Source organism: Phoxinus phoxinus (genome assembly GCF_949152265.1).
Source record: "Phoxinus phoxinus genome assembly, chromosome: 12".
NCBI classification, from domain to species: domain Eukaryota; kingdom Metazoa; phylum Chordata; class Actinopteri; order Cypriniformes; family Leuciscidae; genus Phoxinus; species Phoxinus phoxinus.
In genome coordinates, this window is record NC_136887.1 from 13,187,935 (window position 1) to 13,215,294 (window position 27,360).

Consider the following 27,360-nt stretch of genomic DNA (forward strand, 5'->3'; position numbering starts at 1 on the left):
TCAAGCATGTGCTGAATTTATACATCTGAGATCAGACGCTATCAAGTTCTGAATGTATGAAGTAATTTATGACCAGGCAGAATCAGAATGTCATGCTGGCGTTTATATAAACTCCATGAGATCAGACTGCATCAGATAAGGATCTACTGGATTCAAAGAACAAGAAAATGTACAAAACCTTTAACCTGTCAGCATGAGACTGGGTGAACTGAATTTATATACAAAAATTAACATATATCCAGTATTTTAAGTAAACTAGAAACCAATAACATATTTATTACATTTGTTAACTAAGAACACAATGTAAACATTTTCAACAGAACTTCAGAAGTCAGCATCTTCACTCATCTAAATCAACTCAAGCTCGCATTTTTCTCATTTTTTTTTTATTTTCTTGAAAAAAAAAAAAAAGTGAAAAAGTTTCTCAAAATAATTATAATGCTACAGATTTTTTTTTCTGTCTTACTACAAGAGAGGAATACATTTACACAAGGGTGCTTGCTTATATATTTATATATCTCTATACTCTCAGGAATTAAGGAGGGAGAGGAATCAAGAACAGAAAGGTATTCCTCAAGTAAAATGACATTTAAAGTAAGGGGATGAGTGAAAAGAAAAGGAAAGGCAATGCTAACCTCCACACACTACTAAGGGTAAATGAATCTGTCTAGGTGACAATGGATCAGAGAAGTAGCAGACTCAGAAGCTGCTCAGAAATAGAAAACAAACTGTAGAGGAATAGCACCTGTTGATCTCTTTAATAGAAGAGCCCATGGCATGACAGGCCTGAGAACCGATCTGATTGCCAACTGCAGTGTGTTTGTGTGTACACAGAACAAAGGGAAATAGTTAACTACAAAAAGGAGACTCCTCGCCCAGACACATTTATACATAAGCCCCACCCTGGATGCTTTGAGCTCCTCCCTCCTAAGCCGCTATACATCTGTCAAACAGAGAACCTCCTACAGAACCCATCACACACACACACACACATACCCTGCGTTCCTTCTCAGTCACACAAATATTCACAAAGTCTCTCTCTCTCTCCCTGAGAAGGGCAGCTTTTACGATATCCTCTGGATGAGCTTGTCATCTGATAGGCAGTAGAGGGCATTGACGGACAGCTCGGAGATAAAGCTTTCGCACGCCTGCCGCGAGACCCCTTTGCAGTCGCGAAGGTCCAGTACGGAGAGACAGGACAAGCGGCGCAGGAACACCAGACATCGGTCTGTCAGGCGGCTGCAACCTGAGGATGACGTCAAACAGGGAACCATTTAGTTTTGCTTAACGTCACTTAAGTTGGAAGCAGGTTTGGTGTGAACTTGCTCACCTGCTAAGTTGAGGTGTGTGAGTGTGTTGCGTGTGGAGGAGCCCACTGCGCTGAGGAGGTTGAGAGCGCCGTCTGTGACGGGACAGTGCGAGAGCTCCAGGCGTGTGAGCAGAGGCATGTGTCTGATGATCAGCCTCAGTGTGGCTTCAGTCACCTCCAGACCGCACAGCCACAAACACTGCATGTTCTTCATCTGGGAACGGTTATCACTGCCTACAGACACACACACACACGATATATAATATTGCACACCCCTACTTGAAACCTGTCTAAGATAATATCGTAATTCTTGTTTTAAATGTGCAAGCTGACATTGAGCGTCTCTCATGTCGCAAAACTGAGTGCATGCTTTCTCTACATGATGTATCCTATTTTAATGCCGATAAATGACCACACAATTCAAGATATAAAAGGTTAGCCGGTTTAATTAATCTTATGAATGAACGCCAAAGACTCAAATCATTAAAGGATTAGTTCACTTGCAATTTTTTTTGTGATAATTACTCACCCCAATGTCATCCAAGATATCCATGTCTTTCTTCAGTCGAAAAGAAATTAAGGTTTTTAAGGAAAACATAACAGGATTTTTCTCCATTTAATGGACTTCAATGGCAACCAAATATTCCAATTCGAAAGAAGGTTCATATGTCCGTCTCAATGCAGCTTCAAATGCTCGACACAATCCCAGTTGAGAAATAAGGGTCTTATCCAGCGTAACGATCGGTTATTTTCACACACAAAAAAAATCAATTATATACTTAACCACAAATGCCTGTCGTGCACCATCTCTGAGATGCGCCACGCATTGTGTCATCACGTTGGAAAGGTCACGCATCACGTCACCTAAGGTATTTGTCTGTGTACTCGGTACAAAAAGGTAGGGAGAAAAACTAATTTTCTCCTCCAACTTCAAAATCGTCCGATATTGTGTTTTAATACATTTCTTCTTTTTTTTGTGACCTTTCCAACGTGATGACGTAATACGTGGCGCTTCTCAGACATGGTACAAGACGGGCATTTGTGGTTAATGCATGCATATATAATATATATATTATTTTTTTATTTTTAGAAAATGGCCGATCGTTTTGCTGGATAAGACCCTTATTTCTCGACTGGGATCGTGTAGAGACTTTGAAGCTGCATTCAGACAGACATTTGAAACTTCTTTGAACATTGGGATAGATGGTTGCCATTAAGTCCATTCTGGCTAAAAAAAGGCTGGAATGTTTTCCTCAAAAACCTTAATTTCTTTTCGACTGAAGACATGGACATCTTGGATGACATGGGGGTGAGTAAATTATATTTTTAAAAAACATTTGAAAGAGAACTAATCCTTTAAGATAGTGACTCGCGCCACTCACTGGCATTTTAAGTTTCATACTTAAAAGTATAGTTTCATTCCAATAAAACCAATTCATAATTAAATATTCAATAAAAAAAAAAGATACAAGACACCTCCGAGTTGCATTAAACTGTAAATACATCCAAAAGTCTCTTCCGATGCGGCTTCTGTGCCACTTCTGTAGTGCAAGGATGGGTTGATGATACTGATTTCATTTGATTGGTAACAATTTATATAACAAAAGATGATGCACATGTCCGAGGTTAAATTATAAATGTAGAAATTCCCTTGAAATCAGTTTAAAGTGAAAAATATTGACTCATTTAAAAATTAAATGTCTGTGACTGTTGTGAACTGACCAGCGCACAGAATATGAAAAGCTCTGAGAGGCAGCCATCCATGACAGGCCTAAACCAGTTAATGTACAAGCACAAAAACACACTAATTATCGTAATCTAAAAAAATACTAGATGGAGATATTATTTGACAATATCACACACACACCCCTAATTTCAAGTAACACAGGAAACCGTAATGAATAAAAGCGTTAAAAAAATGAGTCATTACCTGGTGGGTTGAGCAGATCCCTGATTTGAGCGTCCTTGACGCCGTCTGCCCAGCGCAGGTCTAAAGAGCGCAGTAGAGGACAGCTCGGGGAGCTCAGTGCTGAGACTGATGTCCAATTACACCCTGATAGCACCAGATCTTTAAGGCCTGTGAGAGAGCGGGCTGTGAGTCATGTCATATAGTAGTGCGTGTTAAAACAGACGCAGTGGTAATGAGAGAACACACACCTGGCAGGCGGTTGATGAGCCAGCTGAGCTGCTTCTTGGAGATGTTGGCCCAAGACAGGTCCAGTGTGACAGGCTGTCGTTTGATGATGCCAGTGAGAGCCTGTGGACTTATAGAGCGGCATCGGCTCAGACTGATCCGCGTCCATAAACGCTTGTCACAGCCCCTATGACGACAACACCACAGTATTCGAATAAACAGACACACACCTTTGATTTGTTCTGAAGTATATTGAGCTGCCTCCATAGGAAACATTTAAAGGCATCATTTGAGCTGAACACACATTAAATGCAGCAGAGTATATACTTCACGATAAAGGTAATTTACTGCCACAAAAAAACCAAGCCCTCTCTTGGCTGACAAAACGAGAGATATGTAGAAACTCCAAACCCTATTGAAATTAATTTTACACAGTACTATTTTTAGGGCTGCCAAATAAAAAAAATAAAACTATCAAATCACAGCAGCTGGGATTTAATTAATTCTATGCGCCGTGTTTTTACACGTGAGCAGCTAATGATCCGCTGTTTTCAACGTCTCAGAGCAGATTGTGCATCAACAATCTTCCCAAACGTGTAATGAGAAGCACTTATGAATCAGATCTCAACAAAAGAGAAGTTTAAGTGCTTCCTGACTGAGGTTTTCTGCCTAGAAAATATTTTTTTCTTAAATACTACAACTTTATTTTAAACTGAAAATAAAAGTTACTATTGCAAACTGTTCATTTTACAATAGTAATATTCCTTTAATATTTTAATTTTGTAATAATGATAAAAAAAAAATATATATATATATATATAAAATAAAAAAATCCCAATGTTTTTGGCCAAACTTTACAGCCCTACAAACAAGCACAGCAAACCTGGAGCTTTTAACAAGAAAAAAAAAAGGGAACTCCAATTACATTTTTGGAATTAAAAAAATTATTTTAATTTCAGTTAGTATGCAGTTTCAGGAGGAAGCTGCCCATGTAGACAGTAAACAGAAAGTTAGCTCACTAGATTTTGTAACATGCGTGTTGGTAATTGTGTACTCACCATTTGTACCAACTCTTGCAAACCGCCATGCAAACGCACAGCTCTGCACGAGTCAAGTAGCGGAAGACGGACACCCAAACCTCTCTCTCCCAGCCTGGCTCGTTCCCCCCTCCGTTTTGCTCCGGCGAGGGCCGTACGGTGGAGCTGGGACAGGAGACGGAGGACTTTGCCCTTTCCGATCGAGTTTTTGTCCCAATTCTCTCTCGGGTTAGCCGGTGATGGGAGCCTTTGTTTGATCTGAGAATCCGCACCGCGTGCGAGTGTTTGGATGCGCTCCTCGTCAGAGTGTGTGATGATGAAAGAGGCGATTTGTTTAGGTGCAATCTGTCCGCAGGCGAATGAGGACTGTCGGAGCGAGCGGCGCCGTTTCGCAACGGGGGACGGAGCAGGGCTTTGTGGTTTTGCGGAAGGCTTCTAGAAGACAAGTTGGCTTCCAATTTGGGAACAATTGCGCTAGGGTCACGCCGACCTCTCGAAGGCTGTAACGTGACCGTGACGCAGGACCCCTGGCCTCTGACATCATCATTTAGCACCACAGAAGTGTCAGACGGAGTCGGCTCTCCTCCCTCACTGCTCCCCTCGCTCTCTCCGTTTCGATGACTGTCGCCGTTCTCGTCTTCGCCCGCTTTAACGCCTCGTCTCTGAGGACGGTTCTCTTTACCGTTATACTGTCCATTCTCTTTCCTCTCCTCCTGTTCTTCTTCCACGGAATCATCTCTTTCACCCTCCGTCTCCATTCTCTCTCTCAGACCTCCACCTCTGCCACCGCCGCGTAGTCGTACCCCTCTTCCGCGCCAGGAGGATGTCCCTCGGCCACGGGAAACGCCCCGGCCGGGTCCCGCTCGGACTACACCCCCTCTCTCCAGACTCCGCTGACGCAGGAGCTTTGGAGAAAGAGAGACAGACGAACGGGTCTGAGAGACCGACAGAAGTAGAGAGAACGAAAGCACAGCCGAGAGTGACAGAGCATGTGAGAATGGTAAGAGCAGGATTAGAGATGCGCTGCGATGAGGGAAGCAGATGATATAGACTCAAAACACTCACCGACTGGAGGATTTTGTTCCTTTCCAATTTGATCTGCAACAGAAAGCAAGGTATCAGACATGCAGTATTACATTGGACTGATGTAGTCAGACGCTTAGCAATCATCATAAAGCCTGATCCACATTGTAGCTTATTTTGGCCAAGAACCACCCACTTAGACAGGAAGTGAGCATCAGACCAACCAAAATCCTTTGGCCCTTGACATTTAGGGGCTGGTTTTCACAAAAATATAAGCATCTCAACCTTGATAATAATAAGAAACGTTTCTTGAGTATCAAATACATCACATATTAGAATGATTTCTGAAGGATCACGTGACACTGATGATGCTAAAAATCCAGCTTTGATCACAGAAATAAATTACATTTGAAAATATATTAGAATAGAAAAATAGTTATTTTAAGTTGTAATATCATCTCACAATATTACTGTTTTTTGAGGACAAATGCAGTCTTGATTTCTTTCAAAAACATTAAAAAGATCTTACTGACCCAAACTTTTGAATGTTAGTGCATCTCCAACTTCTGACAATTGTCCGAAGAATGGAATTACAACGGATTGAAAGCAACTTTACATTATATCTGTAAAACATGTGTACACTTACTCTTTTCCTGAGCTGTAACTCCAGCGCCCCTGCTCTCCTCCTGTTCTGCTGGTGCTGCAGCAGGAGTCTCTGGGACGGGGGCGGCTGCCGTCTGGAGCGGGTCAGAGGCAGGGAGGAGGAGAGGGAGAGGGGCGGGCGACCTCTGCGCCCTATACGCAAACCCCCCACCCCAATCCCCTCTCTGTATGCTCGCTTAGCCGGAGGACCAGACAAGCGACCGCCGTTGGACACACTGCTGTCCATCTCCTCCTCACTACTACTACTGGAAGACTAATACCAATAAAACACACAATCATTATCAAATTAGTCTTCAGATCTAATTATCATCTGTGAAGTCACTCAACTAAAAGCCTGTTAAAACAAAATGACTTGGTTTAAAAAGGACAGCAGCCAAAAGCAGAAAGAATACCTCGGTTTTCTTGCCCTGGACACATTTTGGACACTGCCAACAACTGGGAAGGTCCTTATTGATAACACCCTCACTGGGTACCTGCAATATACATATGGCATTAAAGGTAGGGTAGGTCAGAATTGTCTAAAAAAACTTATTCAAATTTGTTTAAACTGTCTTTATATACCAATACATAATTAAAATGCAAGTACTCTGAAATAGATAGTATAAAAAAACTGAGTGACTCTAGTGTATTTAATCTTCAATAAACACAGCTCATTAATTCCATTCACTCCCACCTAAAAACGGGTGCGCGACTGCGCGCACGTGGGCAGAGCCAATAATAGCGGCGGTAGTCATGGCGACGGAGAGTGACAGTCGCGCAAGCCAATCACTTGTTTCGTCCCGAATGGAATTAATGAGCGGTGTTTTTTGAAGATTAAATACACTATAGTCACTCAATTTTTATACTCTCTTTTTCAAAGTACTTACATTTTAATTATGTATTGGTATATAAAGACAGTTTAAGCCAATTTGAAAAAAAGTTCTTTAGACAATTCTTACCTACACAACCTTTAAGATAAATGTAACCGCTAATTCCATAAAAAGTGAGATGTGGGATACACATGTACCTTTATACATTCTGGATGAGTGATCTGAGCGCATTCGGAGCATTCCATGAGCGTCTGGACGGACTCGGAGTCTTCAGACTCTTGATAGCCTTCCTTACATATGTCACATACTGCAGTGAGAGGTAGCGCCGGCTAGAAACAGAACACAAGTGTGAGATTCAATGTGCACTATTATACACTGAACGGCAGGACTGGCCTTCGGGAACACTGGGAGAATTCCCGGTGGCCTGGCGACTGATGCTTAGCTCATTATTATTTTATATCATAATTGTATAGTAAAGTGACCAGTACAAAAAAAAAAAAAGTACACACACAGGAGAGACCTATATCAAGGGAAAAGGAAAGAAGGTCCAGCTCTAGAGAGAACCTTTAATTATTTGCACAGCCCCAGCCTAAGGCCTTATACCTTTTTTTATGTGATGGCCATACAAAAAATAAGGTTGTCCATTTGTTGTGGGTGTATGGGATGCCTTGGATGAGTGTGAGATTTCCCAACCTGACATTGTGTCCCAGTCTGGCTCTACTGAACACAGATACTCACTGCAAGACACTGTCGGAGAACACAGCTCTTCTTGAGTCTGCCGGGTCCTCCAAACTTCCTCATGTCCCTACAGTAGTTGCAGTCGCCACACTCAGTGCGCAGACAGGCCTCGCAGCGTTTGCAGCGCACGCGTCTGCGTCTCAGAGCTGAGATGGAGGAAGACGGCTTCACGGGCCTAGGAACCGGCGGCAACACGGGGGCTGAACCAGGAGCACGCGGGCGGTACAGCAGAGACAGAGGTGGCGGCGGCTGATACCACGAGGGCTGCAGACAGAAGAGGACATTTTACTTCCACTTCCTGGTATGTGCTGCAAGTACGGTGGTCATGGAACAAGTATATAACTTACTCTTTTGGGCCATTTGACAATTGGTTTTCCAGTGTAAGACAATTTGGCATTATCATTTCCATGTTCCTCTAGCAGTTTCTGTTGGGGCAAGAAGAGAACAAAAAAAAGAACAAAAAAAATCAATGTGCTTGTGCTTTAAAACAAAAATATTACTATGGCCACATGGCGTTTATATTTGTACCCGTATGTCACTGAGCAGTGCTGGAGCATTTCTGATGCCTGATGGAACACTTTTCTTGTGTGCTGGCAAATCCTCCAACTTGTGTAGTAATTCCCAAAGACCCTCCAGCTCAAAGGGTGTCAGGTGAACTTTCACCCCTGGACGAGAGGGAGGAGTGAGTGCTACCTCATCCTCAGGCTCCTCCTTCACCTCAACATCCTCCTTCTCTTCACTTCCTGGATGATCATCTAATTCTCCTTCTTTGATTACATCTTCCTTCTTCAGCCCTGTGAAGCACAAAACAGATTGTTTAATTACGGTTGCTTTGATGATGGGATGTAACGGTACACGTATTAGTCCCAAAAATATTCACTACAGGTCTATTGGTTTGGCAAGCACGTGTATCGAACTAATGCAACATTGTTTTAACCACTGCCCACGAGGAACTTAGGTGTGCAGATATAAATATATTTTGATGTGAACAATCGTCAAAAAACTAAGGTATGTACCAAACTGGCAATTTTGTGTACCGTTACACCCATAATTTATGTATTTTTGCACACATTCACAGTAGTAAATAAAAGTATGTACTGACCAATGCCCAGTGAGTGCTTCTGGAACTCAGGTGTGAGGTGAGACGTGTTGGTCAGACAGTACAAGTAACGCTCCAACACATACCAGCACATCTCAAAGTAGAAAGGGTAGCGGAACTTAGGAGGGACCTGTACAGATAAACCATATAGACAGTCAAAAACAGTTCACAAATGGGTATCGGTGGAATGAATAAATCCAGTGTGTGATTGTGTACGAGTGCTCACCCGTGTGCGGTCCTCAATGTTGTAAATGTTGAGCTGCATGGGAATGTTAAAGCTGTGCAGAAAATTACCCCCAAACACCAGAGTATCCATTGGAGTGTACACTGCATGGATCCATCCTACACACAAAGACACAGTGGTTTTCCCTCAGAAAACCCAGCAAGCTTCCCTAGCTAAAGCAATTAAAGCATCATAAGATACCACATGAGTGTACCTGAGGGGATCATGAATGTGTAGCCTTGCTTCAGTTCAATTCGTTGGCATGCGGTGGCTTTATCGCCGAGAAAGATGTCACCTTGCTTCCCTGACAACACCCAGTTCTCATAGAGCTCCAGGTTCTGAGGTGTGGGTGGGATGAGCCAGAAAACCTGAGATCATTCAGCAGAACAAGGTCAATCGGGACAGGTAATTACAAAATACCAGAGGGATAGATTGACACATAGGTTTATAAATGCTGCGATTACAGGAAACAAGAGGATTTGACAGGGAGAGGCTGATACAACACAATCATACAGTACTCCAAAGCAATTAGAGCTGAGAAAGAAAAAGATTCTCACATTTAAAGGTTTTAAGCGCAAAAAAAAAAGCAAGAATCTCCAGCTACACTACAATTCAAAGGATTGGGGTCAGTTAGGTTTTTTTTTTTTTTTTAACAAATGAATAGTTTTATTCCGCAGTCACACACATTTAAAATTAAAGACATTTGTGATATTACTAAATATTTTTATTTCAAATAAACGCTGTTCTTTAGAACCCTGAAAAAATTCCATAATGGTTTCCACAAAAATGAAGCACAACATTGATAATTATAGAAATGTTTCTTGAGCAGCAAATCAGTATATTAGAATTATTTCTTATTAATCACGTGACAATGAAGAATGGATTGAAAATTCAGCTTTGATATCACAGGGATTAATTACATTGATATATTGTTATTTTTGATTAAATAAACGCTGCCTTTGTGAGCAAAATAAAATCATACCAACCCCAAACTTTTTAACCCTAGTATTTCATTCTGATCTGAACTCAGTCAGCACACACTACATAATGTTGTGCCTTTAAGACAGCACTCACCTTCCCTCCCCTGAGGATGTGATACCAGACTGATGTGCCACCAAAGTCTATGTGGAAATCTGTGAAGCATCCCTCGACACTCATCAGACAATACCTGAAAAACACACAGACAACATATGAACAATCTTCACTAATCAAGATCATGTTGCCCTAGCGTTAAAACAAAAACAGTTTAAGTGGAATTATTCCATGTTCTAGAAAATCAATTCTGATTGGCTGGAAGGTGCGCATAAAAATAGTTTAATGCACAGGTAGTTCCAGTCAGTTTAATCACTGTACTATATTAATGCACTGCTTTCATTGACAAGCACGCACACGGCTAGCAGTGCATTAAATTACTTGAATGCACTCCACTTCGCTTTGGGTGGTTCTTTGCCTCCAAAACGTGCATTAAAATAGTTTGATGCACAGCTAGCCGTGGATTAACCCTTACTTATATGAGTAAAAAACTTACTTCTGTACTTTAGGGTACTGCATGTCTATAATGGCATTGGTGGAGTCTCTCTGTCTTTCTTTAAGATGACGTGGCCACATGTTGTCCACCCAGTCAATCATATCAACCTAATGAAAACACAAGCCAACACATAAAAAAACTGTAATCGCAGACATTTTTCATTCCGAAAATGACTTTTGCAAATAAACCTATCAATAGAATTTAGTAAAATAACATAATCCGTTTTATCAGACCCCATATTCATAATTATGCCCTCCATAACCCTCCACAATAATAAAATCCATTATTAGCTGATATAATATCCACTACTTCTAAAAGCTGATATTAGCACAGATTAATCAGCAAAAACTATAATTTGGTTGACCACTATTCGAGCGTGCACGTACCGAGGCGGGTCTCTTAACTAGATTCTCTAGTTTTGTGTGACTGAACTCAAGGCTGATGACATTATACAGCTTTTCGCGCTCAGATGGCGGCGTCTCGTAGTATCTCCTCCACTGACCCATTGACATCTCAATGCCTTTTTGAGTGGTCACATCCATCACGTCGACCATCCTGCGGCTGCCTATCGGAGTAAAGGTAGGAGAGCGAATATTAGCAGCTGTCACTGATGATAAAAATGTTCAAAGTGTAAGAGGAACAAAAACTTTTCTTACCCACAAACAATTTCACATCACTGACACTAAAGTCAGGGTCAGGCATCCTACAAAAACAGATAATATACAGAGTTTCAAATGATAAAGAGGTGCAAACAGCTGTAAGACCTGGCATGATGAAATGAGCCATACTTTAGGCCAAGGCCATCTGTTTTCTTGAAGATAATGGGGTCCCGGAGTCCCTCCCGTTGGATGTACTCCAAGGTGAAGTCTGCAGAGAAGAACATACACGGTTAACTTTGATCTCCAAAAATGCAGTATATCAGTGGCTTTTTTTTTTTTTGTATGCAATTTTTCAAGGCAGCTTTACAGAAAATGCTGCCTCATAACCAAACTCAAAAATGGCAGTGGCAAAGAAAAATCTCACAATATAATTAGCCTGGATAAGAGGAACCAAAACTCAGCATGCAAGTCTGGAACTAAACAGATTTAACATGCACCTTTCCCATCCATAATTTTGACCAGATCCGAGTTAAATCGGTCACATTGGAGTTTCTCTTCAAGGTCAAAGGACCTCTTCCCTTCAATTTCATCATCTGAAATTCCATCATCCTGGTAACGTCGCCGTGTGCCAGTCCGCTGAAAACAAATTACACATTTATAAGAGGTTGAGAAAACAAAACTCAAGATTAAAGGCACACTATGTAATTTTTCAACACTAGAGGTGGTTTATTTAAAAAAAAGTGTAGATTGATGACGCCTTGATTTGTCGTCTTCACCTCTACAGCCGGCATGGTTAAATATGGTACTCGCGATAAACCAAGAAAACAAGATTTAAACAAAAAGACTAACTGCGTTGAACTGTATAACAATGATAAGTTCTCTGTCGATGAATGCATCCAAACAGTTGCACAATGGTCTGTGTCCTGGTTAAAATGGCTTATTTCTCTGTATTTAACTTTCTGGATATTAGAAGTACACAAATCAACAAAATATATAACATTGCTCTAGAGGTTTATTGATATGTTCATCCAAAAATCTTACATATTGTCCCTTTAATATAGAAATGCAAAAGCCGTTTCTGCTATATTTATATTGATTCATGTTAATATAGCTGGGCAGCCGAAAGTAATCAAATAATCTTTTACTTCAACACACACTGATGCGAACAAATTATTTCCTATCTTTCAAATGCACAATATAGAGCCCTCCATGCCATATGAACATTAGAAAGGGTGGATCCCCATTTAAAGCAAATAGACTAGGCTATTAAAAAGAAGATTATTTTACTGCTGTTGTGGCACAGGAATTGTGATATCGCAGTGTACATATGAGAATGAGGTTTTGACAGTCTCTTCCCTCGGGCGTGTTCACTGTAATATCAACAAACCCCTCGGGTGTGACGTCAGCCCTAGAGCGCCAGCTGTCGGCAATATAACCGCATTACAGCTCGGTTAAAAACTAAAAACAAATGTTCCCTAGACTGCAATTTGATTTGCATAATAGCTGTTGAGTAAATGAGAAACTTACCAGGCGTTTGCTATACCGTGAACTCTCCTCTTCCATGCTCTGAAAAAATTAAGGGATAAATTAGAGGAGCGTTTCTTGCAGACGCTCATAATAAATAGCATCAGGTGCAGCGAGTATAACTGCATTAATGAATCAATCAATGCAGCTGAAACCAGCTTGAATGACGGGAAGACCCCTAAACAATCACCAAACGCTTGAGAAACACGACTTCATTTTAAAGCACCTACTTAAATAACAAGTTACATAAAAAAAACACTGACGTTATACTCCATATAATATCTAGTCATCCAGACACGCTCAAAGATTACATTTCAGAAGAAGGGAAAAAAGGATATTAACTGCTGTAGACTGAAATCAGGTGTATGACCGGTTGTTCATGTGTCTCAAAACCTATTGAGCAGCATATCTAAAATAATTCTGGGCATTAGGAGGGATATGAATGCGGTCTAGAGGTAGGCAGCTCACTGGGCTTTTGAGACGCATATTTATAATCAGACAACAGAGCCTGTTTAAATGCTCCGTCGTCTTCCCAAAAACTTCACATTTCTGAAACAAATCACAACGAAACTACATCTCTTAAATGGCAAACAATATTTCGTCCGCTAACGTTACTCATAAAGTACACGAACAGTGACAGATATCTGACATTTATTACAGCTGAAGCTCCTCCAGTCTGAAGCTGCTAGCCTAGAGCGAACGCTGCACTACTTTTGGACCGCGAACCAATAATGCTAATATATAATTCAACTTTAAAAATGGTTTATTTTCGTCACAAGCCTCGGTTGTGACGGCTCTGTTGCTGAAAAGCATACGGTGAGTTTAAAATACCAGAGTCAAACCCCTGACAGTGGAGGCTAACCGACTAATCCACTAGCATTTCCATTGACAATCCGCGCTAGCCCGTTAGCCTGCTAGAAACAAAACAAAAAAGACCTTTAAACAATACCTGGCCTTTAACTTTCGCTTTCTGCCGATAGTGACGAGTCGCTTTGTAGGAAAAGGCTTAAAAATTCACCTTGGACTGCAAATTCATTCTGTGCAAAGGTGTCGTTTTTTTACTTGATATTCTTATTTTTGTACGATAAAGTTAAATCAATCCGCTTTCATCCGCCATTTTCAGATTGTCATGATACACACACACACCACTACTATCTACTCATACGACACGCCCCTCAAAATCACCAGCCAATGAGATCGCAGTAATGAAAACTAGATGAAAGATGATTGGGTGAGAGCGACGCCATTCACAAGGGTGAGTTTTATCGTCAACGCCCCTCGCTCGTGCATTATATTACGGGAGCCAATAAATGTTCGGATTCTTGCTTATAACGGCCAGTTTATTGGCTGCGGAGTGAAAATCGGGTCATTAAATCAGCCTATAGTGGCAAGAATATTTTTGTTGAAACATCAAGGGACGCATAGCCTAATCTCCGAAAACTCATTGGTTGATTTTTTTGGAACAACCACAATTCGCTAGAAGAGGATTAAAACGAAGGCATTATAATAGTTATTGTCTTGTAAAACAGCCAAGTCAAAAGCCACCTGCCATCATTCAAAAACACCCAAAGGGTGTCCGTACCCCCAGATTGGTCACTGATGGGGATTAATACTGCATGCCTTCACGTCGGAAATCTCCTAGTTCCCACTTCTGAAGTCATGACTCGTGATTACAAACTCGTCGCATACAAGTTTTGACTTGGACATTCATGTTAAATTTTTTAATTAGGAAACTAGTATTTACGATAATTCAGATAGCACGTACGTGAAGGCAGGATAACATAATATTTCTAAGACTACGTACTATATAGCAAATAAATGACAACAAAAACGATTTTCTTAAGGTCTCGTTTTAATAGATAATTATAACACATGAAAGACAAGTATTCAAAAGACGTGCATTTTACTACAGCAACACAAAAACAAACAACCAAACAATAATAGTTTTCATTCCTATTAGACTATAAGACTATGAGAAAAACGAACCAGAAAAACACACACAAAGAATTAGAAAAAAATATATAGATATCTCGGCTCCTTTCTGTAATAATTGTCCTTGTTTGAGAAGCAAACAGCACAGGAGTAGGCTATTGTGTTGTTGTGCGGCAGGGGGCGCTGGACTTCAGTCACTCATGTGGTCTGTCGGTGTGAGGATTTGTTTGTCTGGTTGAAGTGCACTACACAGAAAATGATGCATCTCTTGGGATCATGGATCAAACTGAGAAGAAAAGCAGGAGATATAAGGGGAGTTGGCTGGCCATAGTCGCGGGGTCATTTCAGCCTGAAAGATAGTAAGAGTGACAATTTGAGATGAGCACACAATTTTACCATTTAATAACAATATTTATAGGGTTAAAGGTTTCTGAGAAATGCTTTTGATATTTGAAATCAACAGAACAAACACGCCCCTCCCCCTAAAGAGTGGCTACAAGTGTGTTGTGGTGCACCTGTGGTGTTGCGGTCCACTTTCAACCGTGTTTCACAGAAATTGCTTACTGCACCTTTAATTCAGGTAAATTGGCCAATTTTGCAATTGAGGTGACTGGGGAAAATGTCCCAATTATCCTCAACTATAGCCTCTCGTTTCAAACTTATAACTATAATATATATTATGTAATACATAATAATATTTGACTGTTGTGAATACATGTCAGTGGTACTGTTGTGTTCATTAGTTTACTCGAGATAACTGCAGTATTTTAGTTTGGAAGACATTATTAAAAAATTAAATAAACACACATTTGTGTAATTAGGCTGTTGAGTCCACACTTTACAGTTTCCCTAATGTGAATATTTAATTTGAATGCTTACCATTAAGAAAAGAAGCTGTAAAGGTAAGAAAACACAACAATCCCCAGTATCGCACAGCAAAGCATGATCATCATTTTCTTCTACAAAGAGAAAGATGGATATTTATGAGACAGCAAAAACAAATAAGAGAACAGGAGAAAGTTAGAAACAGCACATGGGAAAGATAAATATTTTTTTTGCCACCAAATCTAACAGTTCTCACAGCAGTTCACATTAAAAAGTTGCTTATGGAAAATCATGCACGATACTTTTAAATTGACAAAAGGGAGAAAGAGGAATAAAACGAAGGAAAAGCTTATAGGTTTAGGGCCTGTGTGTGCATGTGTGTTTAAGAAAGAGCGATCACTCACTTACCATCAGCTGTAGTGCACATGGTCAAGAGTTTAGATTATATAATCTAAGGCTCATAATACAAACCAAAGAAGAAGTTCTTCTGTTAGTGCTTCCTAATAGCCTGATTCTGCTTTTTGCATAAAGAATATACATACAGCTCACAAACCTGCTAAAATCACCTCACTGTGACTCAGTTCAGCCTAAACAGGCAATAATGAGGCTTTTAACTTCCCGTGTTTAAGGCCAAACTTGAATCCTTATTGTCAACACGAGCCTTCTCACAAAAAATGACACTGTACATCCAGTACATCAATATGTTCTCATTCATCACTATACTACACTGTAACTTTTGTCCCTCTAAATGCATGAATTTTGCAGAAGAACATTGTTTTGGATGTGCTTCAGCTCTCCGTGAATGTGCGGATGAATATAGTTATCATACTGCTCATAAAACATTCACCGGGCTTAAAAGATATAACGAGCTGGAAAGGATTACAAGCTGACTTGCTGAAGATGTTAGAAATACCCATTAATAGTCCTGGTACTTCCCTGAAAATACAGTTGTGGTCAGAATTATTGTGACCCCTGGTAAATATGATCAAAGATGGCTGTAAAAAAAATCTGCATTGTTTATCCTTTTGGATCTTTTATTCAGAAAATTCTCAAAAATCAAACCTTTCATTGAAGTAAAATAATTTAAATTGTATCACATTATGAAATTAATGTTTTGTTTCCCAAAACACGTTGGCCATAATTATTGACACCCGATTATTGAGTCCGGTTCCTTTTGAAGTTCAACTTCCAGTCGTGTCTGAAAACTGAATATGCTGGACTTTGTTTTTGGATGAGTGAGGAGGATTTTTCTTGAAACCCTCCCGAACAACATGAGGTGATGTAGGGGTTGTTTGATTTTTATTTTAGTCTTTCTGACCCCAAGACTCAACTAATCTCTGCAATTCTCCATCTGTGATCTTTGGCCACTCAAACTTTCCTCCTCGCCGTGCATTAAGACAATAGAGACACACATTCTATTCCAGGAAGATGGGTAACATCTTTAGTTGTTTGGAAATTATTGCCCTGATGGTGGAAATGGGGATTTTTAATTCTTTAGCTATTTTCTTTCAGACACTTTCTATTTTGAGAAGCTCAACAATCTTTTACTGCACATCAGAACTATATTCTGTGGTTTTACTCATTGTGATGGATAATTAAGGGAATTTGTAATTTGTTTCCTCATATTTAAACTCTTAAATACTGTGAAACAATAAGTCATAGCTATTGCATGTTTCAGTCACACTGTTGTGCTAAATAATTTAAATATTAATGGGAGATATTTTATTAATTAAATCTTTTTAGGGGTGCCAATAATTTTGGCCAACGTGTTTTGGAGAAAAGCATTTATTTCATAATGTGACCATAATGTAATTTATTACAAGGCACACAGAACCTGTGTGATAATTGTACACTCCAAAAACTATTTTTGCCTCTCGTTCAGGTTATCAATTTAAAATTAGCTAAAGCAACATGATTTTTGAACATTTTGTCACAATTTTATCTTTTTAAATCCATCTAATATACTTAAAACTGAAATTTACTACATTCATCATGTTGTTCTTGCGTGGACATCCTTGACCCTCGTGAAGACGAAAATGACATCACACACCGACACGGCATGCGGACGGTTAAAGTATACTTTGGGCTTTAAGCTGTGTGCACTCAGTCATCTACAAATGACAGTACTGATAACAATCTTTCTTATTTGTTCATTGTACACATTGTGAACAATGATGATTGAAACTAATTGTTTAAACAAAAGAAAATTAATGAAACCACAGTAAATTAATAAAAAAAAATTTAGTTGGACCAAGAACATTTTGTTTGACATAAGTAATAAAGTTAAGTTAAACAGAGTAAATTAATTTGACCTAAAAATATATGTTAACCCAACTAAACTGATTAGTTTAGAGTTAAATACCAAGTTCTGGCATGAAAGCGCAGGCTGACAGGTCCTTCACTCACCTGGTATCGATCACATCATTATCTACTGTACAGTGCAGCTGATGTTGCTTCAGAAACCCTCCACCTCCCCAGCTCCACCTGTATAGATCTGCTACAGGGGTTAAATCATGTCTTGCATGCTCACAGGTCACTGTGGATGTACTGGCAGTGGCAAGTCTTTGTACTTTCTCTGCAGCGTAGCAGATCTATTCCACCGAGACCAAATACATTAACATTGCCATTACCATGCCAATCTCTCTGAGAGATGTCATGACAGAACTTAAAGAGGTGGTAAAATGCCATTTTCACAAGATTTAAAATAAATATCTGATGTCCCCAGAGTGTGTGTGTAAAGTTTTAGCACAAAATAACCCACAGATATTTTTATATAGCATGTTAAAGTTGTCACTTTTTGAGGGTTTGCAAAAACGCACCGCTTTGTGCCCGGCTCTTTAAATGCAAATGAGCTGCTGCAGAGGGCGAGGTTTCAAAAGCTCGTCTGTGTGTGTGTGTGTGTGTTAGCAGCTGCTATTACCTCACGCAGACACACTAAAATGACAGAAACTGTTCTGCCTTTAATGTTAAAACGGAGTTAGACAAAGATGGAGAGACTCAAGAAGAAGTGACAACATGTAGAAAGCAACAGGACGTCTCTGAGTTGATGAATTTATGTTGCTGATGTGGAGTTTCTTCAATTATGATATTCTGTCATGATAACCTATAAATCGCTCGTATAGAAACTGTTGTGAGATGCACACAGAGTGACTTTCTATTGCATGTGAAAAGATGGATGCTAAAGTTTGAGCTGACTCACAAATGTACTCTTATACAACAACTTTTCCTCTTCTCAACATGGACTGCGTGTTCCCGGGGGCGGGTTTATGTACATTTTAGGGTTGCTGATGTCACTAACCCCGGAGGAATGTCGTGTACTCCCTACCAGCCGTTTGTTGTAGTCGTTTTCTTTAAAAGCAAATATCTTCCTTTGCTTTGAAACTTTGCAGATGTTGTTAATGCTCAAACAGCAACATTACACACTAACTAAAGTTAGAAAAGTGAAATCATACTTTACCACCCTTTAATTAAATTGTGTGTACAAACTTTCAACAATTACATTAAGGGTAATGAATTATTTTGTGTGTGTGTGTAATTTGAATAGATAACGGAGTAAATGTAAGTACTTAAATTCAAAACCTACTGTGATGAGGCTGATATTATGTAATGTAGCACAGTCTGTAACCACATATTTATGATTGGTGAAAAAATAGTTTAAGAATTTTACTATTGACAACCTATACTTGTATTTACACCCATTAAAACTATTTAAAACCATATTTGTTGACTGCTAAATATTGGGGGATTCATAACCAGCAAAAATCCATCAGTAAGCAAGTGAAGTGACCAAAAAAATATCAAATCTCGAATGTTTCAGTACAATGGCAGTTTTCGGACCATGATCCCCATGAATCAATCCATAAATTTCTTGTGTATTTACAACATTCTTAAAAAATATATAATGTAATTTATTCATTTGGTTAAATCTGGTGTTCCCATACAGAAGTTTATCATCATCACATTAAAAAACATACAGATGTGCGCTTCTATTCTGGACGACCCATCAATGCTTAGCTTATTGTGTTCATTTCACAGGGTCTCTGAACAGAAGCCTAAATCACGTCGGAGTCCTTTTGATCAAAAACATTCTAGTAGCACGTCCAGTAGATGTACCCATTGAAGTCTGCGTAAGTCTTAAGAACACAGGCTAAAACAATAAAAACATTAAGGCATGAAATGGTTACCTTTCCCTTGCAAGTCTCATAAAAATCCCTTATTCGGTGCTCATTGATTTGTCCATGTATTTAAAATATATATCCTTCAAAAGCCATTCCTGGCATGTAGTAGAAGTTCCTTAAAGATTTCCCGTCACGTCCTTACAAGAATAATAAAAATCTGTTTCCTTGACCATCGCTCAAATTCCAGCAGAGTAGTTTCCCATTGGTTTGTGCTGATGAAGGGAGGGGCCACGGGTGGAGGGGGCGGAGCATCTGCTTCATAACTCGAAGAGAGGATGAAAAGGAGAGGAGGAAGTGATCGGCTATAATAAAGGAGAGTTCGTGAGCAGCCACAAAGGAGATGTGCTGATGGAGAGGTTATCACAGAACCTGTGTGAGGATGATGATGATGATGATGATGATCACAACAGCACCAATCACACCCAGTATGATCATCTTCTACAAAAGACGAAACAAACACAATCCATTAATCCAACAGCAAACATCTAATGACTTCAACCCATCACTATCAGAACAAACAACAAAGCCCTACAGAACCGTAACACACAGAGAACATAGCAATAAACACTACAACCAAACCAACAGATGCCCCAAAAAAAGTTAAAATAAAGCATGCTTGACATCCCAGAGGAAGACTAGAGAAGATCAACTAAAATCCCGGTCACAAGAGCTTCACATTTGCATAATAAACAAACACCGACACCATTCCCAGCTCCAAACACCTTACACACGCTCCTCTAAAATTTACTCACCAGAGACTTTATCTCAGACCTAAAGATAAACCCACAATCAAGGCAATAATTGCCAAAATCGCCACAACCACTGACACTATAATGATTGTTTTCTGTGAAGAAAAAAAACAACAGATGCACACAACTGTTAGCATCTACTTAACATTTGCGTAACAATTCAACTCATTCAGACATAAACTGACACAGATCCACTGACATTCATTTCAGGACTAAACTTGCATTTATGGAATACACAATGTCTAGAAAACTGGCATTGAAGAAAGAAAGAAAGAAAGAAAGAAAGAAAGAAAGAAAGAAAGAAAGAAAGAAAGAAAGAAAGAAAGAAAGAAAGAATTTATGAATTCTTTACTTTGTTTGTAAAATTTTGATATTGATTACTTTTGTGTTGTTTGTTGTACTTCTGTCTTTCTCTTTAATTAACTTTTTAATATAATTGTATGCTGTTTGTTTTCTCTATTACTATACATTTAAAAGGGACAGTTTACCCAATTTGTTTTATTATGTCATCAATAACTCACCCTGTATGACTTACTTTCTTATGTGGAACACAAAGGAAGATATTTCGAGAAATTCCTTAGTGTTTTTTTGTCTATGCAATGGAAGTCAATGGGGTCCAATGTTGTTTGGTTCCCAACCTTCCTACAAAAACATCTTACTTTAAAGAAAGTCAAAAATGTTTGACGACATGAGGATGAGAAAATTATGACGGAATATTCATTTATGGGTGGAGTGTCCCTTTAAAATAAATGTAAAAATCTTGAAGAGCACAAAAATAAACTTGTATTACCTGTACGACTGACAATTAAGAGAGGTATTTTCAGCAGGTTTTTATATTTTTTTATATACATGCAGATGAATCGTTCACAGTAAGGACTGATCCTGTTCTCCCTTCCCCACATCATTTCCTGTATTTTCTATACAATCTGTATCAACAAAAATTGCCATGCTAACACATGGAGCCACGGTAAGCTCTTGCTTGTCCTCACGTTTCAACACAGTTCTTCTCAACTATATGTATGTGTTTGTAATATGTCAAATATTTCGTAGCCAACTAGCCATTAATATGAAATGTGAACTGACGATGTGGCTTAATGTTTAATTCATTACTTGAAATACGCTGCAATCCTGTAATGGGAAGTTTCAGGGCGTATCAGGATTAGTATTAATCACAGAGTTTGTTTGTGTGCTTGTGACTCTATGTGTAACGTCATAGGGTTTGGACACAGTACGGAGAGTCTTTAGGGAAGGGTGGAACAGACGGGCGGGACGGGCTGATAATCATCGTGAACTCACACGCCGAGCCTCCTGCTGATACTTAGCAGCTTTTTTAGTGTCAGCAACCGCCCGCTCCACAAAGCCAACTGACTGGTCCATGTTGTTCTCAATCCTTTCAATCATACAACCCTACAATGGATTTCAGGTGAAGAAGAGAGAAGAGAAAGAAGAGGAAATGGAGAGAGAGAGAGAGAGAGAGAGAGGAGGGGGGGGCAAAAAAGGAAGAGAAAAGAAACAGCAGAAACCAGCGACTGTTATTGCAAGGTCAGCTTGAGCGGCAGGGTGAGGTCCGTACCTTCCTGGATTTACTCTGATACTTGACTGCTTTCTTAGTTTCCTCCTTCGCAGCTTCAACGTGATCCACTGCTTTACCCACATTCACTTCAATGTTATCAACCATGTTGCCCTGAAACATATGGGGGGGAAAAACAATGAAAACACATATAGGTTGTCTTTCACACATACTGTAGATGTGAAGACCGGGGCTAGTTGACACACAGGGAAGTTATTTCCGATCCTAGACTTAAACAGTCAATGTGTTTAATGAACTGCAAGTTATTTCCATTACAATAATGTAGAAATGGTCAATATATTTTTTTGGTCAAGACTTTGGCCATATAGAAATTGCTTTTCTATGATTCACTGGAGTAAAAAGTGTGACAACTAGCCCCGGCCTCCCCTATACACTCTGTAGGGACTTGAATAAAATGGATTAATTAGAGAAATACCACAATCTTACCTTTCAGTTATCCTCCATAGCAAGCAGTTAAGCAAAATAATGGTGGATTGGTCAAAATAGTATATTATAAATATTATATAGTATAGTATAGGCTCCAAAACCTTGTGAACTGCAAAGGTCTACACATAGACAGCTGCCTTCTAAGGAACTAATAAGTAATTGATTTGTTTAACAAATTATCACTCATGCGCGAATTATATGCTACCGTTCAAAGTTTTTTTTTAAAGAAGTTAATACTTTTATAGAGTAAGGATGCATTAAATTGATCCAAAATGACAGTAAAGACATTTATAATGTAGCAAAAGATTTCCATTTCAAATAAATGCTTGATTTCGCCAAAAAAACGGAAAAAAGTTTGTCACTGCAGCAACAACCGTTTCAACATTGATAATAATAAGAAATGTTTCTCGTGCTCGAGTCTGTTCACATTCTTGGAATTATACGTTTATATGGCAATGCTATCAAAGCCAAAATGAATCGGCAGCAGTCAGGTGGTACAAGTCAGAGGTCTCTCGAAAATACAGAGATTTTCAAGTAATATACTTAAATATGCTATACATAATTTTAAATTTAGCATTTTACTTGATTCTGCCCTCCATTTCTTTCTTAAATGACAAATGCAATGCTGCATTACATGTTGACTGAATTGAGGCATTTTATATAATTATGAAGTATAGATTTGCTGCCAACTGTTCACCTTTAGTGTTTCTATGGCCCTGTATACACCTGGTATTAGGATGCATTTTGGTTAATCGGATCACAAGTAGTCTCCCTTTGTCTAACTTGTGATCCGATTGACCAAATCAAATCTTATTACCAGGTGTAAACGGCATATGATGCTTAAAATGTTGTCTAGATAAGCAACTCGCAGGGTTTTGGAAAACTATTGACAATTTATTCTAAACAAATCTTGAAGGTGTAATGAGTGAATAAAGTGACCAAATTAAATAAAGCAAAAATGAATGAGAGGAAAACAGGCAGTAAGGGAAATAAAAAGGTATGAACACCTTGTGAGGAGTTAATAACACTCACATGTGAAAGAAGGGGCTGATGGGAAGTCACTCCGACCTGTTGCATATGGTTTAGCAACCAAGAGACCAAACCAACAGAACGAGTTTGAACAAAGAGGAAGAGAGGAAAGGATGCTACAGACCAGACATAGAGAAGCAGAGAAAGAGAAGGAAATATATGACAATGAGGGGAAAGTTAGAAAAACAATGACAGTTTGAAAGGATGGAGAAAGTATTGGACAAACGGATGCGTGTGATGAAAGTGTGTGTGTACCTGGCTCTCCACCAGCATGGCGATGTCCACAAACATGTCATGCAGTTCCTTAATGCTGCTCTCCAGACGCACAATGTCTTTGTGACGCGCTTCAATCTCGCTCAGCGCTTGTTTGGAGATCCCTGAATCCACGATCTACAACACAAACCGCAGTTTTATCAGGGATGTAGTATGAAATATTCATATTCAACAGATTGTGGGGTTACTTGGTCTTGGTCGGAGTCTCAAAATATTATGGTCTAAGACAAGGGCCTCAAATTATCACTAGGCTAGTGGTGTTCACCATCAGTGACCAGTTAAACCGTTAGAACATGTACCTCAGATGTAACCAGTGTTAAGAGAACGCTGCTTTAAAAGCAACATGTTACACTGTTATTTATAAAAGTAACCATTTGTTACTTTATATGAAAAGTATGGTTTTTGCATTTCATTTGCATTATAAAGTACGTGGGTGGGCTACTTCTGCAATGATGCTATGAGATAAGGGTGTATTTACACAGCAACCACAATCACAGGAAACAATGAATCATTCAAATATTACATTTGTGACAAAATATTGCTAGATGTGCTGATTAGGCCGGCCAGAGTCAACATATTTTATATGTTGCACTGGAGAGTTTACCAAATATGTTTCGTCAATATGATATTATAACCGTATCAACTGAAGGAGCTCTTGCTTTCGTTTTAGAAAAGAAAGCACCCCCGTAGAACCGGCCTGACTGTATAATTCGCTCTTCCTCTTCTTCTTCTGAATCAGTTTCTGGTTCAAACATATATGGCTGAATTACACCAATATTTCCACTTGTTATCGTGTACCGTTTACTACAGTAAAGCGAGTGGATCAGGTAGTCCGAGCTGGCGTGAGTGAGTGGAGGCGGGGATAATTTACATATTCATGGATCTGCGTATACTAAATGAAGCAAAGGTGTAGAGACTATTTTAAGGCATGAAGACATTTTTTTCACAGGGGAAAAAAACGTATAAATATGCCATTTTGAATATCAAAGATGAGTTTTAAAGTAGTTAAGGTCTTAGTTCCCCTAGTGGTTATTTTCCCCAGTCCCATAACCGAGAACCACTGCTTTAGAATATGGATCACATGGGAAAACGGTTTGAATTGTTGGTCTTGACTCCAGCTCGGTCCAACACACACACACACACACACACGAAGGCACGCATTACCCCTGCAGTGAAAACGGCTGCGTTCCCTCCCTCCAGCATCTCCTCCAGCTCCTCATCAGTTGTGGTTTTACCAGCTAGAAGCAGAACAAAAGCAAGTCAAAGACCGAAAAGAGGAATAGCACAGCGTCAGTTTGACACGCTTCAACCGCAAGCCTGAGAGAGAAACGTGTTGTGCGCTGCACACTGTGAGGCTGAGGTGATGTTCAATAAGGTCTCATACACTGGTGTTTAGTCAGGAGTGCGGGCGACACTTACTGATCTCTAATTGTCTCTGAATGCGACCTTTGCTTTTCTCTCTGAAGTCCACCTGAGCTTCATTGTATTTGGTCATCACATCAACAAACTTCCTGGAAAGAACAGCGTGCTGGCGGGGGAACATGAGAGCAGAGTTAATTGAGCGTGTGTACAGTATTTGTGTGTGTTATGCGAGCGGGATGTTGACTCACCTGTGATTTGCGTATTCTCATGTCGGCTGATACTCTTTCTGCTTCTTCTGCCTCGAGATTCCTTTCAATGGCTGTACGGACAGGGTTACTATAGTTAACTACAACTACAACCATAAAAAAAGTTCAGTACTTTAAATTAAATAAAAATCAAGTAAATAAGATGGAAAATTCGAAAATAAAAGCGAATGATACTGATCAGGTTGATACTGATCTCAATGATACTGAAATAACATTGACACTGGTGGATAAATGGCTCACATTATTCTGGGTCAGATGTGTTTGAAAAGCCAAACCTTTTTATGCGTGTCCTAATTCTTTGTCCTAATGGGAAAAGCACAAAGCAGGCCAGCACACATGTAAGGACACTTACTCTTGAGTTTGTTCCGAGCATTGTTGGCCATTTTCTTGATGTCGTTAGTAAGCGACTCCAAATCATCCTGTGTCTCTGTTCACAGAGGAATAAAGCTGAAGTTAAGGGGAGGTATAAGAATGGAGAGATGAAAGGAGATTAAAACAGCACTGGTTTGTGTATGTTCTGTCATTGTTAAACACTCCCATAGGAATATTTTATTGCTCAGAGGTTCCTCTTTCACAGCTTCAGAGAATGCATAATGGGGTTATGTTTCATATCCGGCTCAGCAAGAGAATTGAAAGAATTTCATGTTTTTTAAAAGAAGTCTCTTATGCTCATCAAGACTACATTTATTTAATCAAAAATACAGTAACATAACTGGTTTATATTTAAATATATTTTAAAATGTAATTTATTCCTGTAATGCAAAGCTGAATTTTCTCCAGTCTTCAGTCACATGATCATTCAGAAATCATTATAATATGATGATTTGATGCTCAAGAAACCTTTATTATCATCACTGTTGAAAACAGTTGAGCTGCTTCATATTTTGGGGAAACACTGATAAATGTTTTCAGGATTCTTTGATGAATAAAAAGTTCAAAAGAACAGCATTTCTTTTAAATAGAAAACTTTTGTAACATTATAAATGTCTTAATGTCACTTTTGATCAAATCAGTAGATCACGAGTAGAACTTTCCACTCCCATCTGTGCTTTTATGGGATTGCGCTCTCACAATAATTTTCCCTGTTTAGTAAATCTGGCTCTTAATATTCATCAAAAAGACCCTCGCTGACTGTAAACATTTGAATGACAGTGTATCAATTTTCTCTCAAATGTTTCTTCAAAACCGCATTAAAATAGACAAAATTATTTCTCAATATTCATTTATAAATATTGTAATGTTCATTGTTAATTAATTTTAATTCATAATACAACTAATCACCTAAGATAATGTAATATACAACTTTAAATGTATTAGTACATAAAACAATATTTACAAATGGTGTAAAATGTTATTCATTATAAGTTCATGTTAACTATTGCACTAAATAATTTTAATTGTATTAAATAAACCTTATCAAGAAATTCCATCAAAGACCTTCGTTCTTAAGACAGCTTAAAAAGTTTGGAGTATCTAAAGTTGGTAAGTTCAATGTGTATCGAGCTGTGACTGAAAGTGTACCGACTTCCTCAATTACGGAGTGGTTTGGCAGCTCCACCGTTCAGCAGAGAAGTCAGATCCGTAATATAGTGCGGTCTGCCTCAAAAAAATATAGGTCAAGATCTTCCCACTATTGATGATCTCTATACGTTTGCAGAGAAAATGACTAACAATTAGGGCCGGACACCTTTTAACCCTTCGACCTTCAGACAGACGACTCGCAGCAATAAAAACTAGATCCAAGCGTTTGTTGAACAGCACTTATTGTAGGATTGTTCATGCTCTTAATTTCTCTGGGATTTATGTATCTGTATTTTATTTCTTGTAATTGATAGCGTATGTATGTATGTGTGCACCCTATTGCTATTGCTGAGTATATTGCTGTGCTCCTACTTATATTATGCCTTATTATGTACTGTTTTTGTGAAGAAAAAGTACATACTTTTGAGTGTGTAGCATAATAGTAGACAAGCTTTGGGACGTACTACTTTGTCATAATTGCGCCTTTAACTCTGTCGCTTAATTATGTGCATCCTGTCACCA

The 27,360-nt window shown here is 39.1% G+C and overlaps 2 protein-coding genes across 10 annotated transcripts in view; both read right to left on the minus strand.

The window, feature by feature from the left end:
* Nucleotides 1–84: 84 nt before the first annotated feature.
* kdm2ab (lysine (K)-specific demethylase 2Ab) lies at nt 85–13,863 on the minus strand. 4 transcript variants are annotated; one of them, XM_079631549.1, is made up of 23 exons: nt 13,705–13,863; nt 12,690–12,728; nt 11,660–11,798; nt 11,352–11,430; nt 11,220–11,266; nt 10,950–11,128; nt 10,564–10,670; nt 10,110–10,203; nt 9,250–9,403; nt 9,039–9,154; nt 8,816–8,942; nt 8,242–8,507; nt 8,061–8,138; nt 7,714–7,977; nt 7,173–7,304; nt 6,559–6,639; nt 6,150–6,419; nt 5,546–5,578; nt 4,502–5,385; nt 3,467–3,630; nt 3,240–3,386; nt 1,331–1,543; nt 85–1,246 (listed from the first exon to the last, which is right to left on the minus strand). In XM_079631549.1, the coding sequence occupies exons 1-23, from the start codon at nt 13,720–13,722 to the stop codon at nt 1,065–1,067; spliced, it is 3,813 nt and encodes a 1,270-aa protein (XP_079487675.1). In that variant the 5' UTR covers nt 13,723–13,863; the 3' UTR covers nt 85–1,064. The 4 variants fall into 4 exon arrangements, with proteins under 4 accessions (XP_079487675.1, XP_079487673.1, XP_079487676.1 ...); XM_079631547.1 differs by having other exon boundaries at nt 4,502–5,415; XM_079631550.1 differs by having other exon boundaries at nt 13,636–13,815.
* Nucleotides 13,864–14,516: 653 nt separating this feature from the next.
* stx3b (syntaxin 3b) overlaps nt 14,517–27,360 on the minus strand; it is a 34,678-nt gene continuing 21,834 nt past the window's right edge. The window contains exons 4-11 of one of the 6 annotated variants that reach the window (XM_079631575.1): nt 25,670–25,744; nt 25,300–25,370; nt 25,109–25,217; nt 24,854–24,927; nt 23,672–23,806; nt 21,667–21,777; nt 15,498–15,577; nt 14,517–14,967 (exon numbers count right to left, since the gene is read on the minus strand). In XM_079631575.1, the coding sequence (XP_079487701.1) occupies nt 15,500–15,577; nt 21,667–21,777; nt 23,672–23,806; nt 24,854–24,927; nt 25,109–25,217; nt 25,300–25,370; nt 25,670–25,744 (653 nt within the window). In that variant the 3' untranslated portion in view covers nt 14,517–14,967; nt 15,498–15,499. Of the gene's footprint in view, nt 14,968–15,497; nt 15,578–18,890; nt 20,060–20,373; nt 20,466–21,666; nt 21,778–21,943; nt 22,055–22,387; nt 23,533–23,671; nt 23,807–24,853; nt 24,928–25,108; nt 25,218–25,299; nt 25,371–25,669; nt 25,745–27,360 lie in introns of those variants that run through there. The other 5 variants (XM_079631573.1, XM_079631574.1, XM_079631576.1 and 2 more) reach the window with 5 other exon arrangements.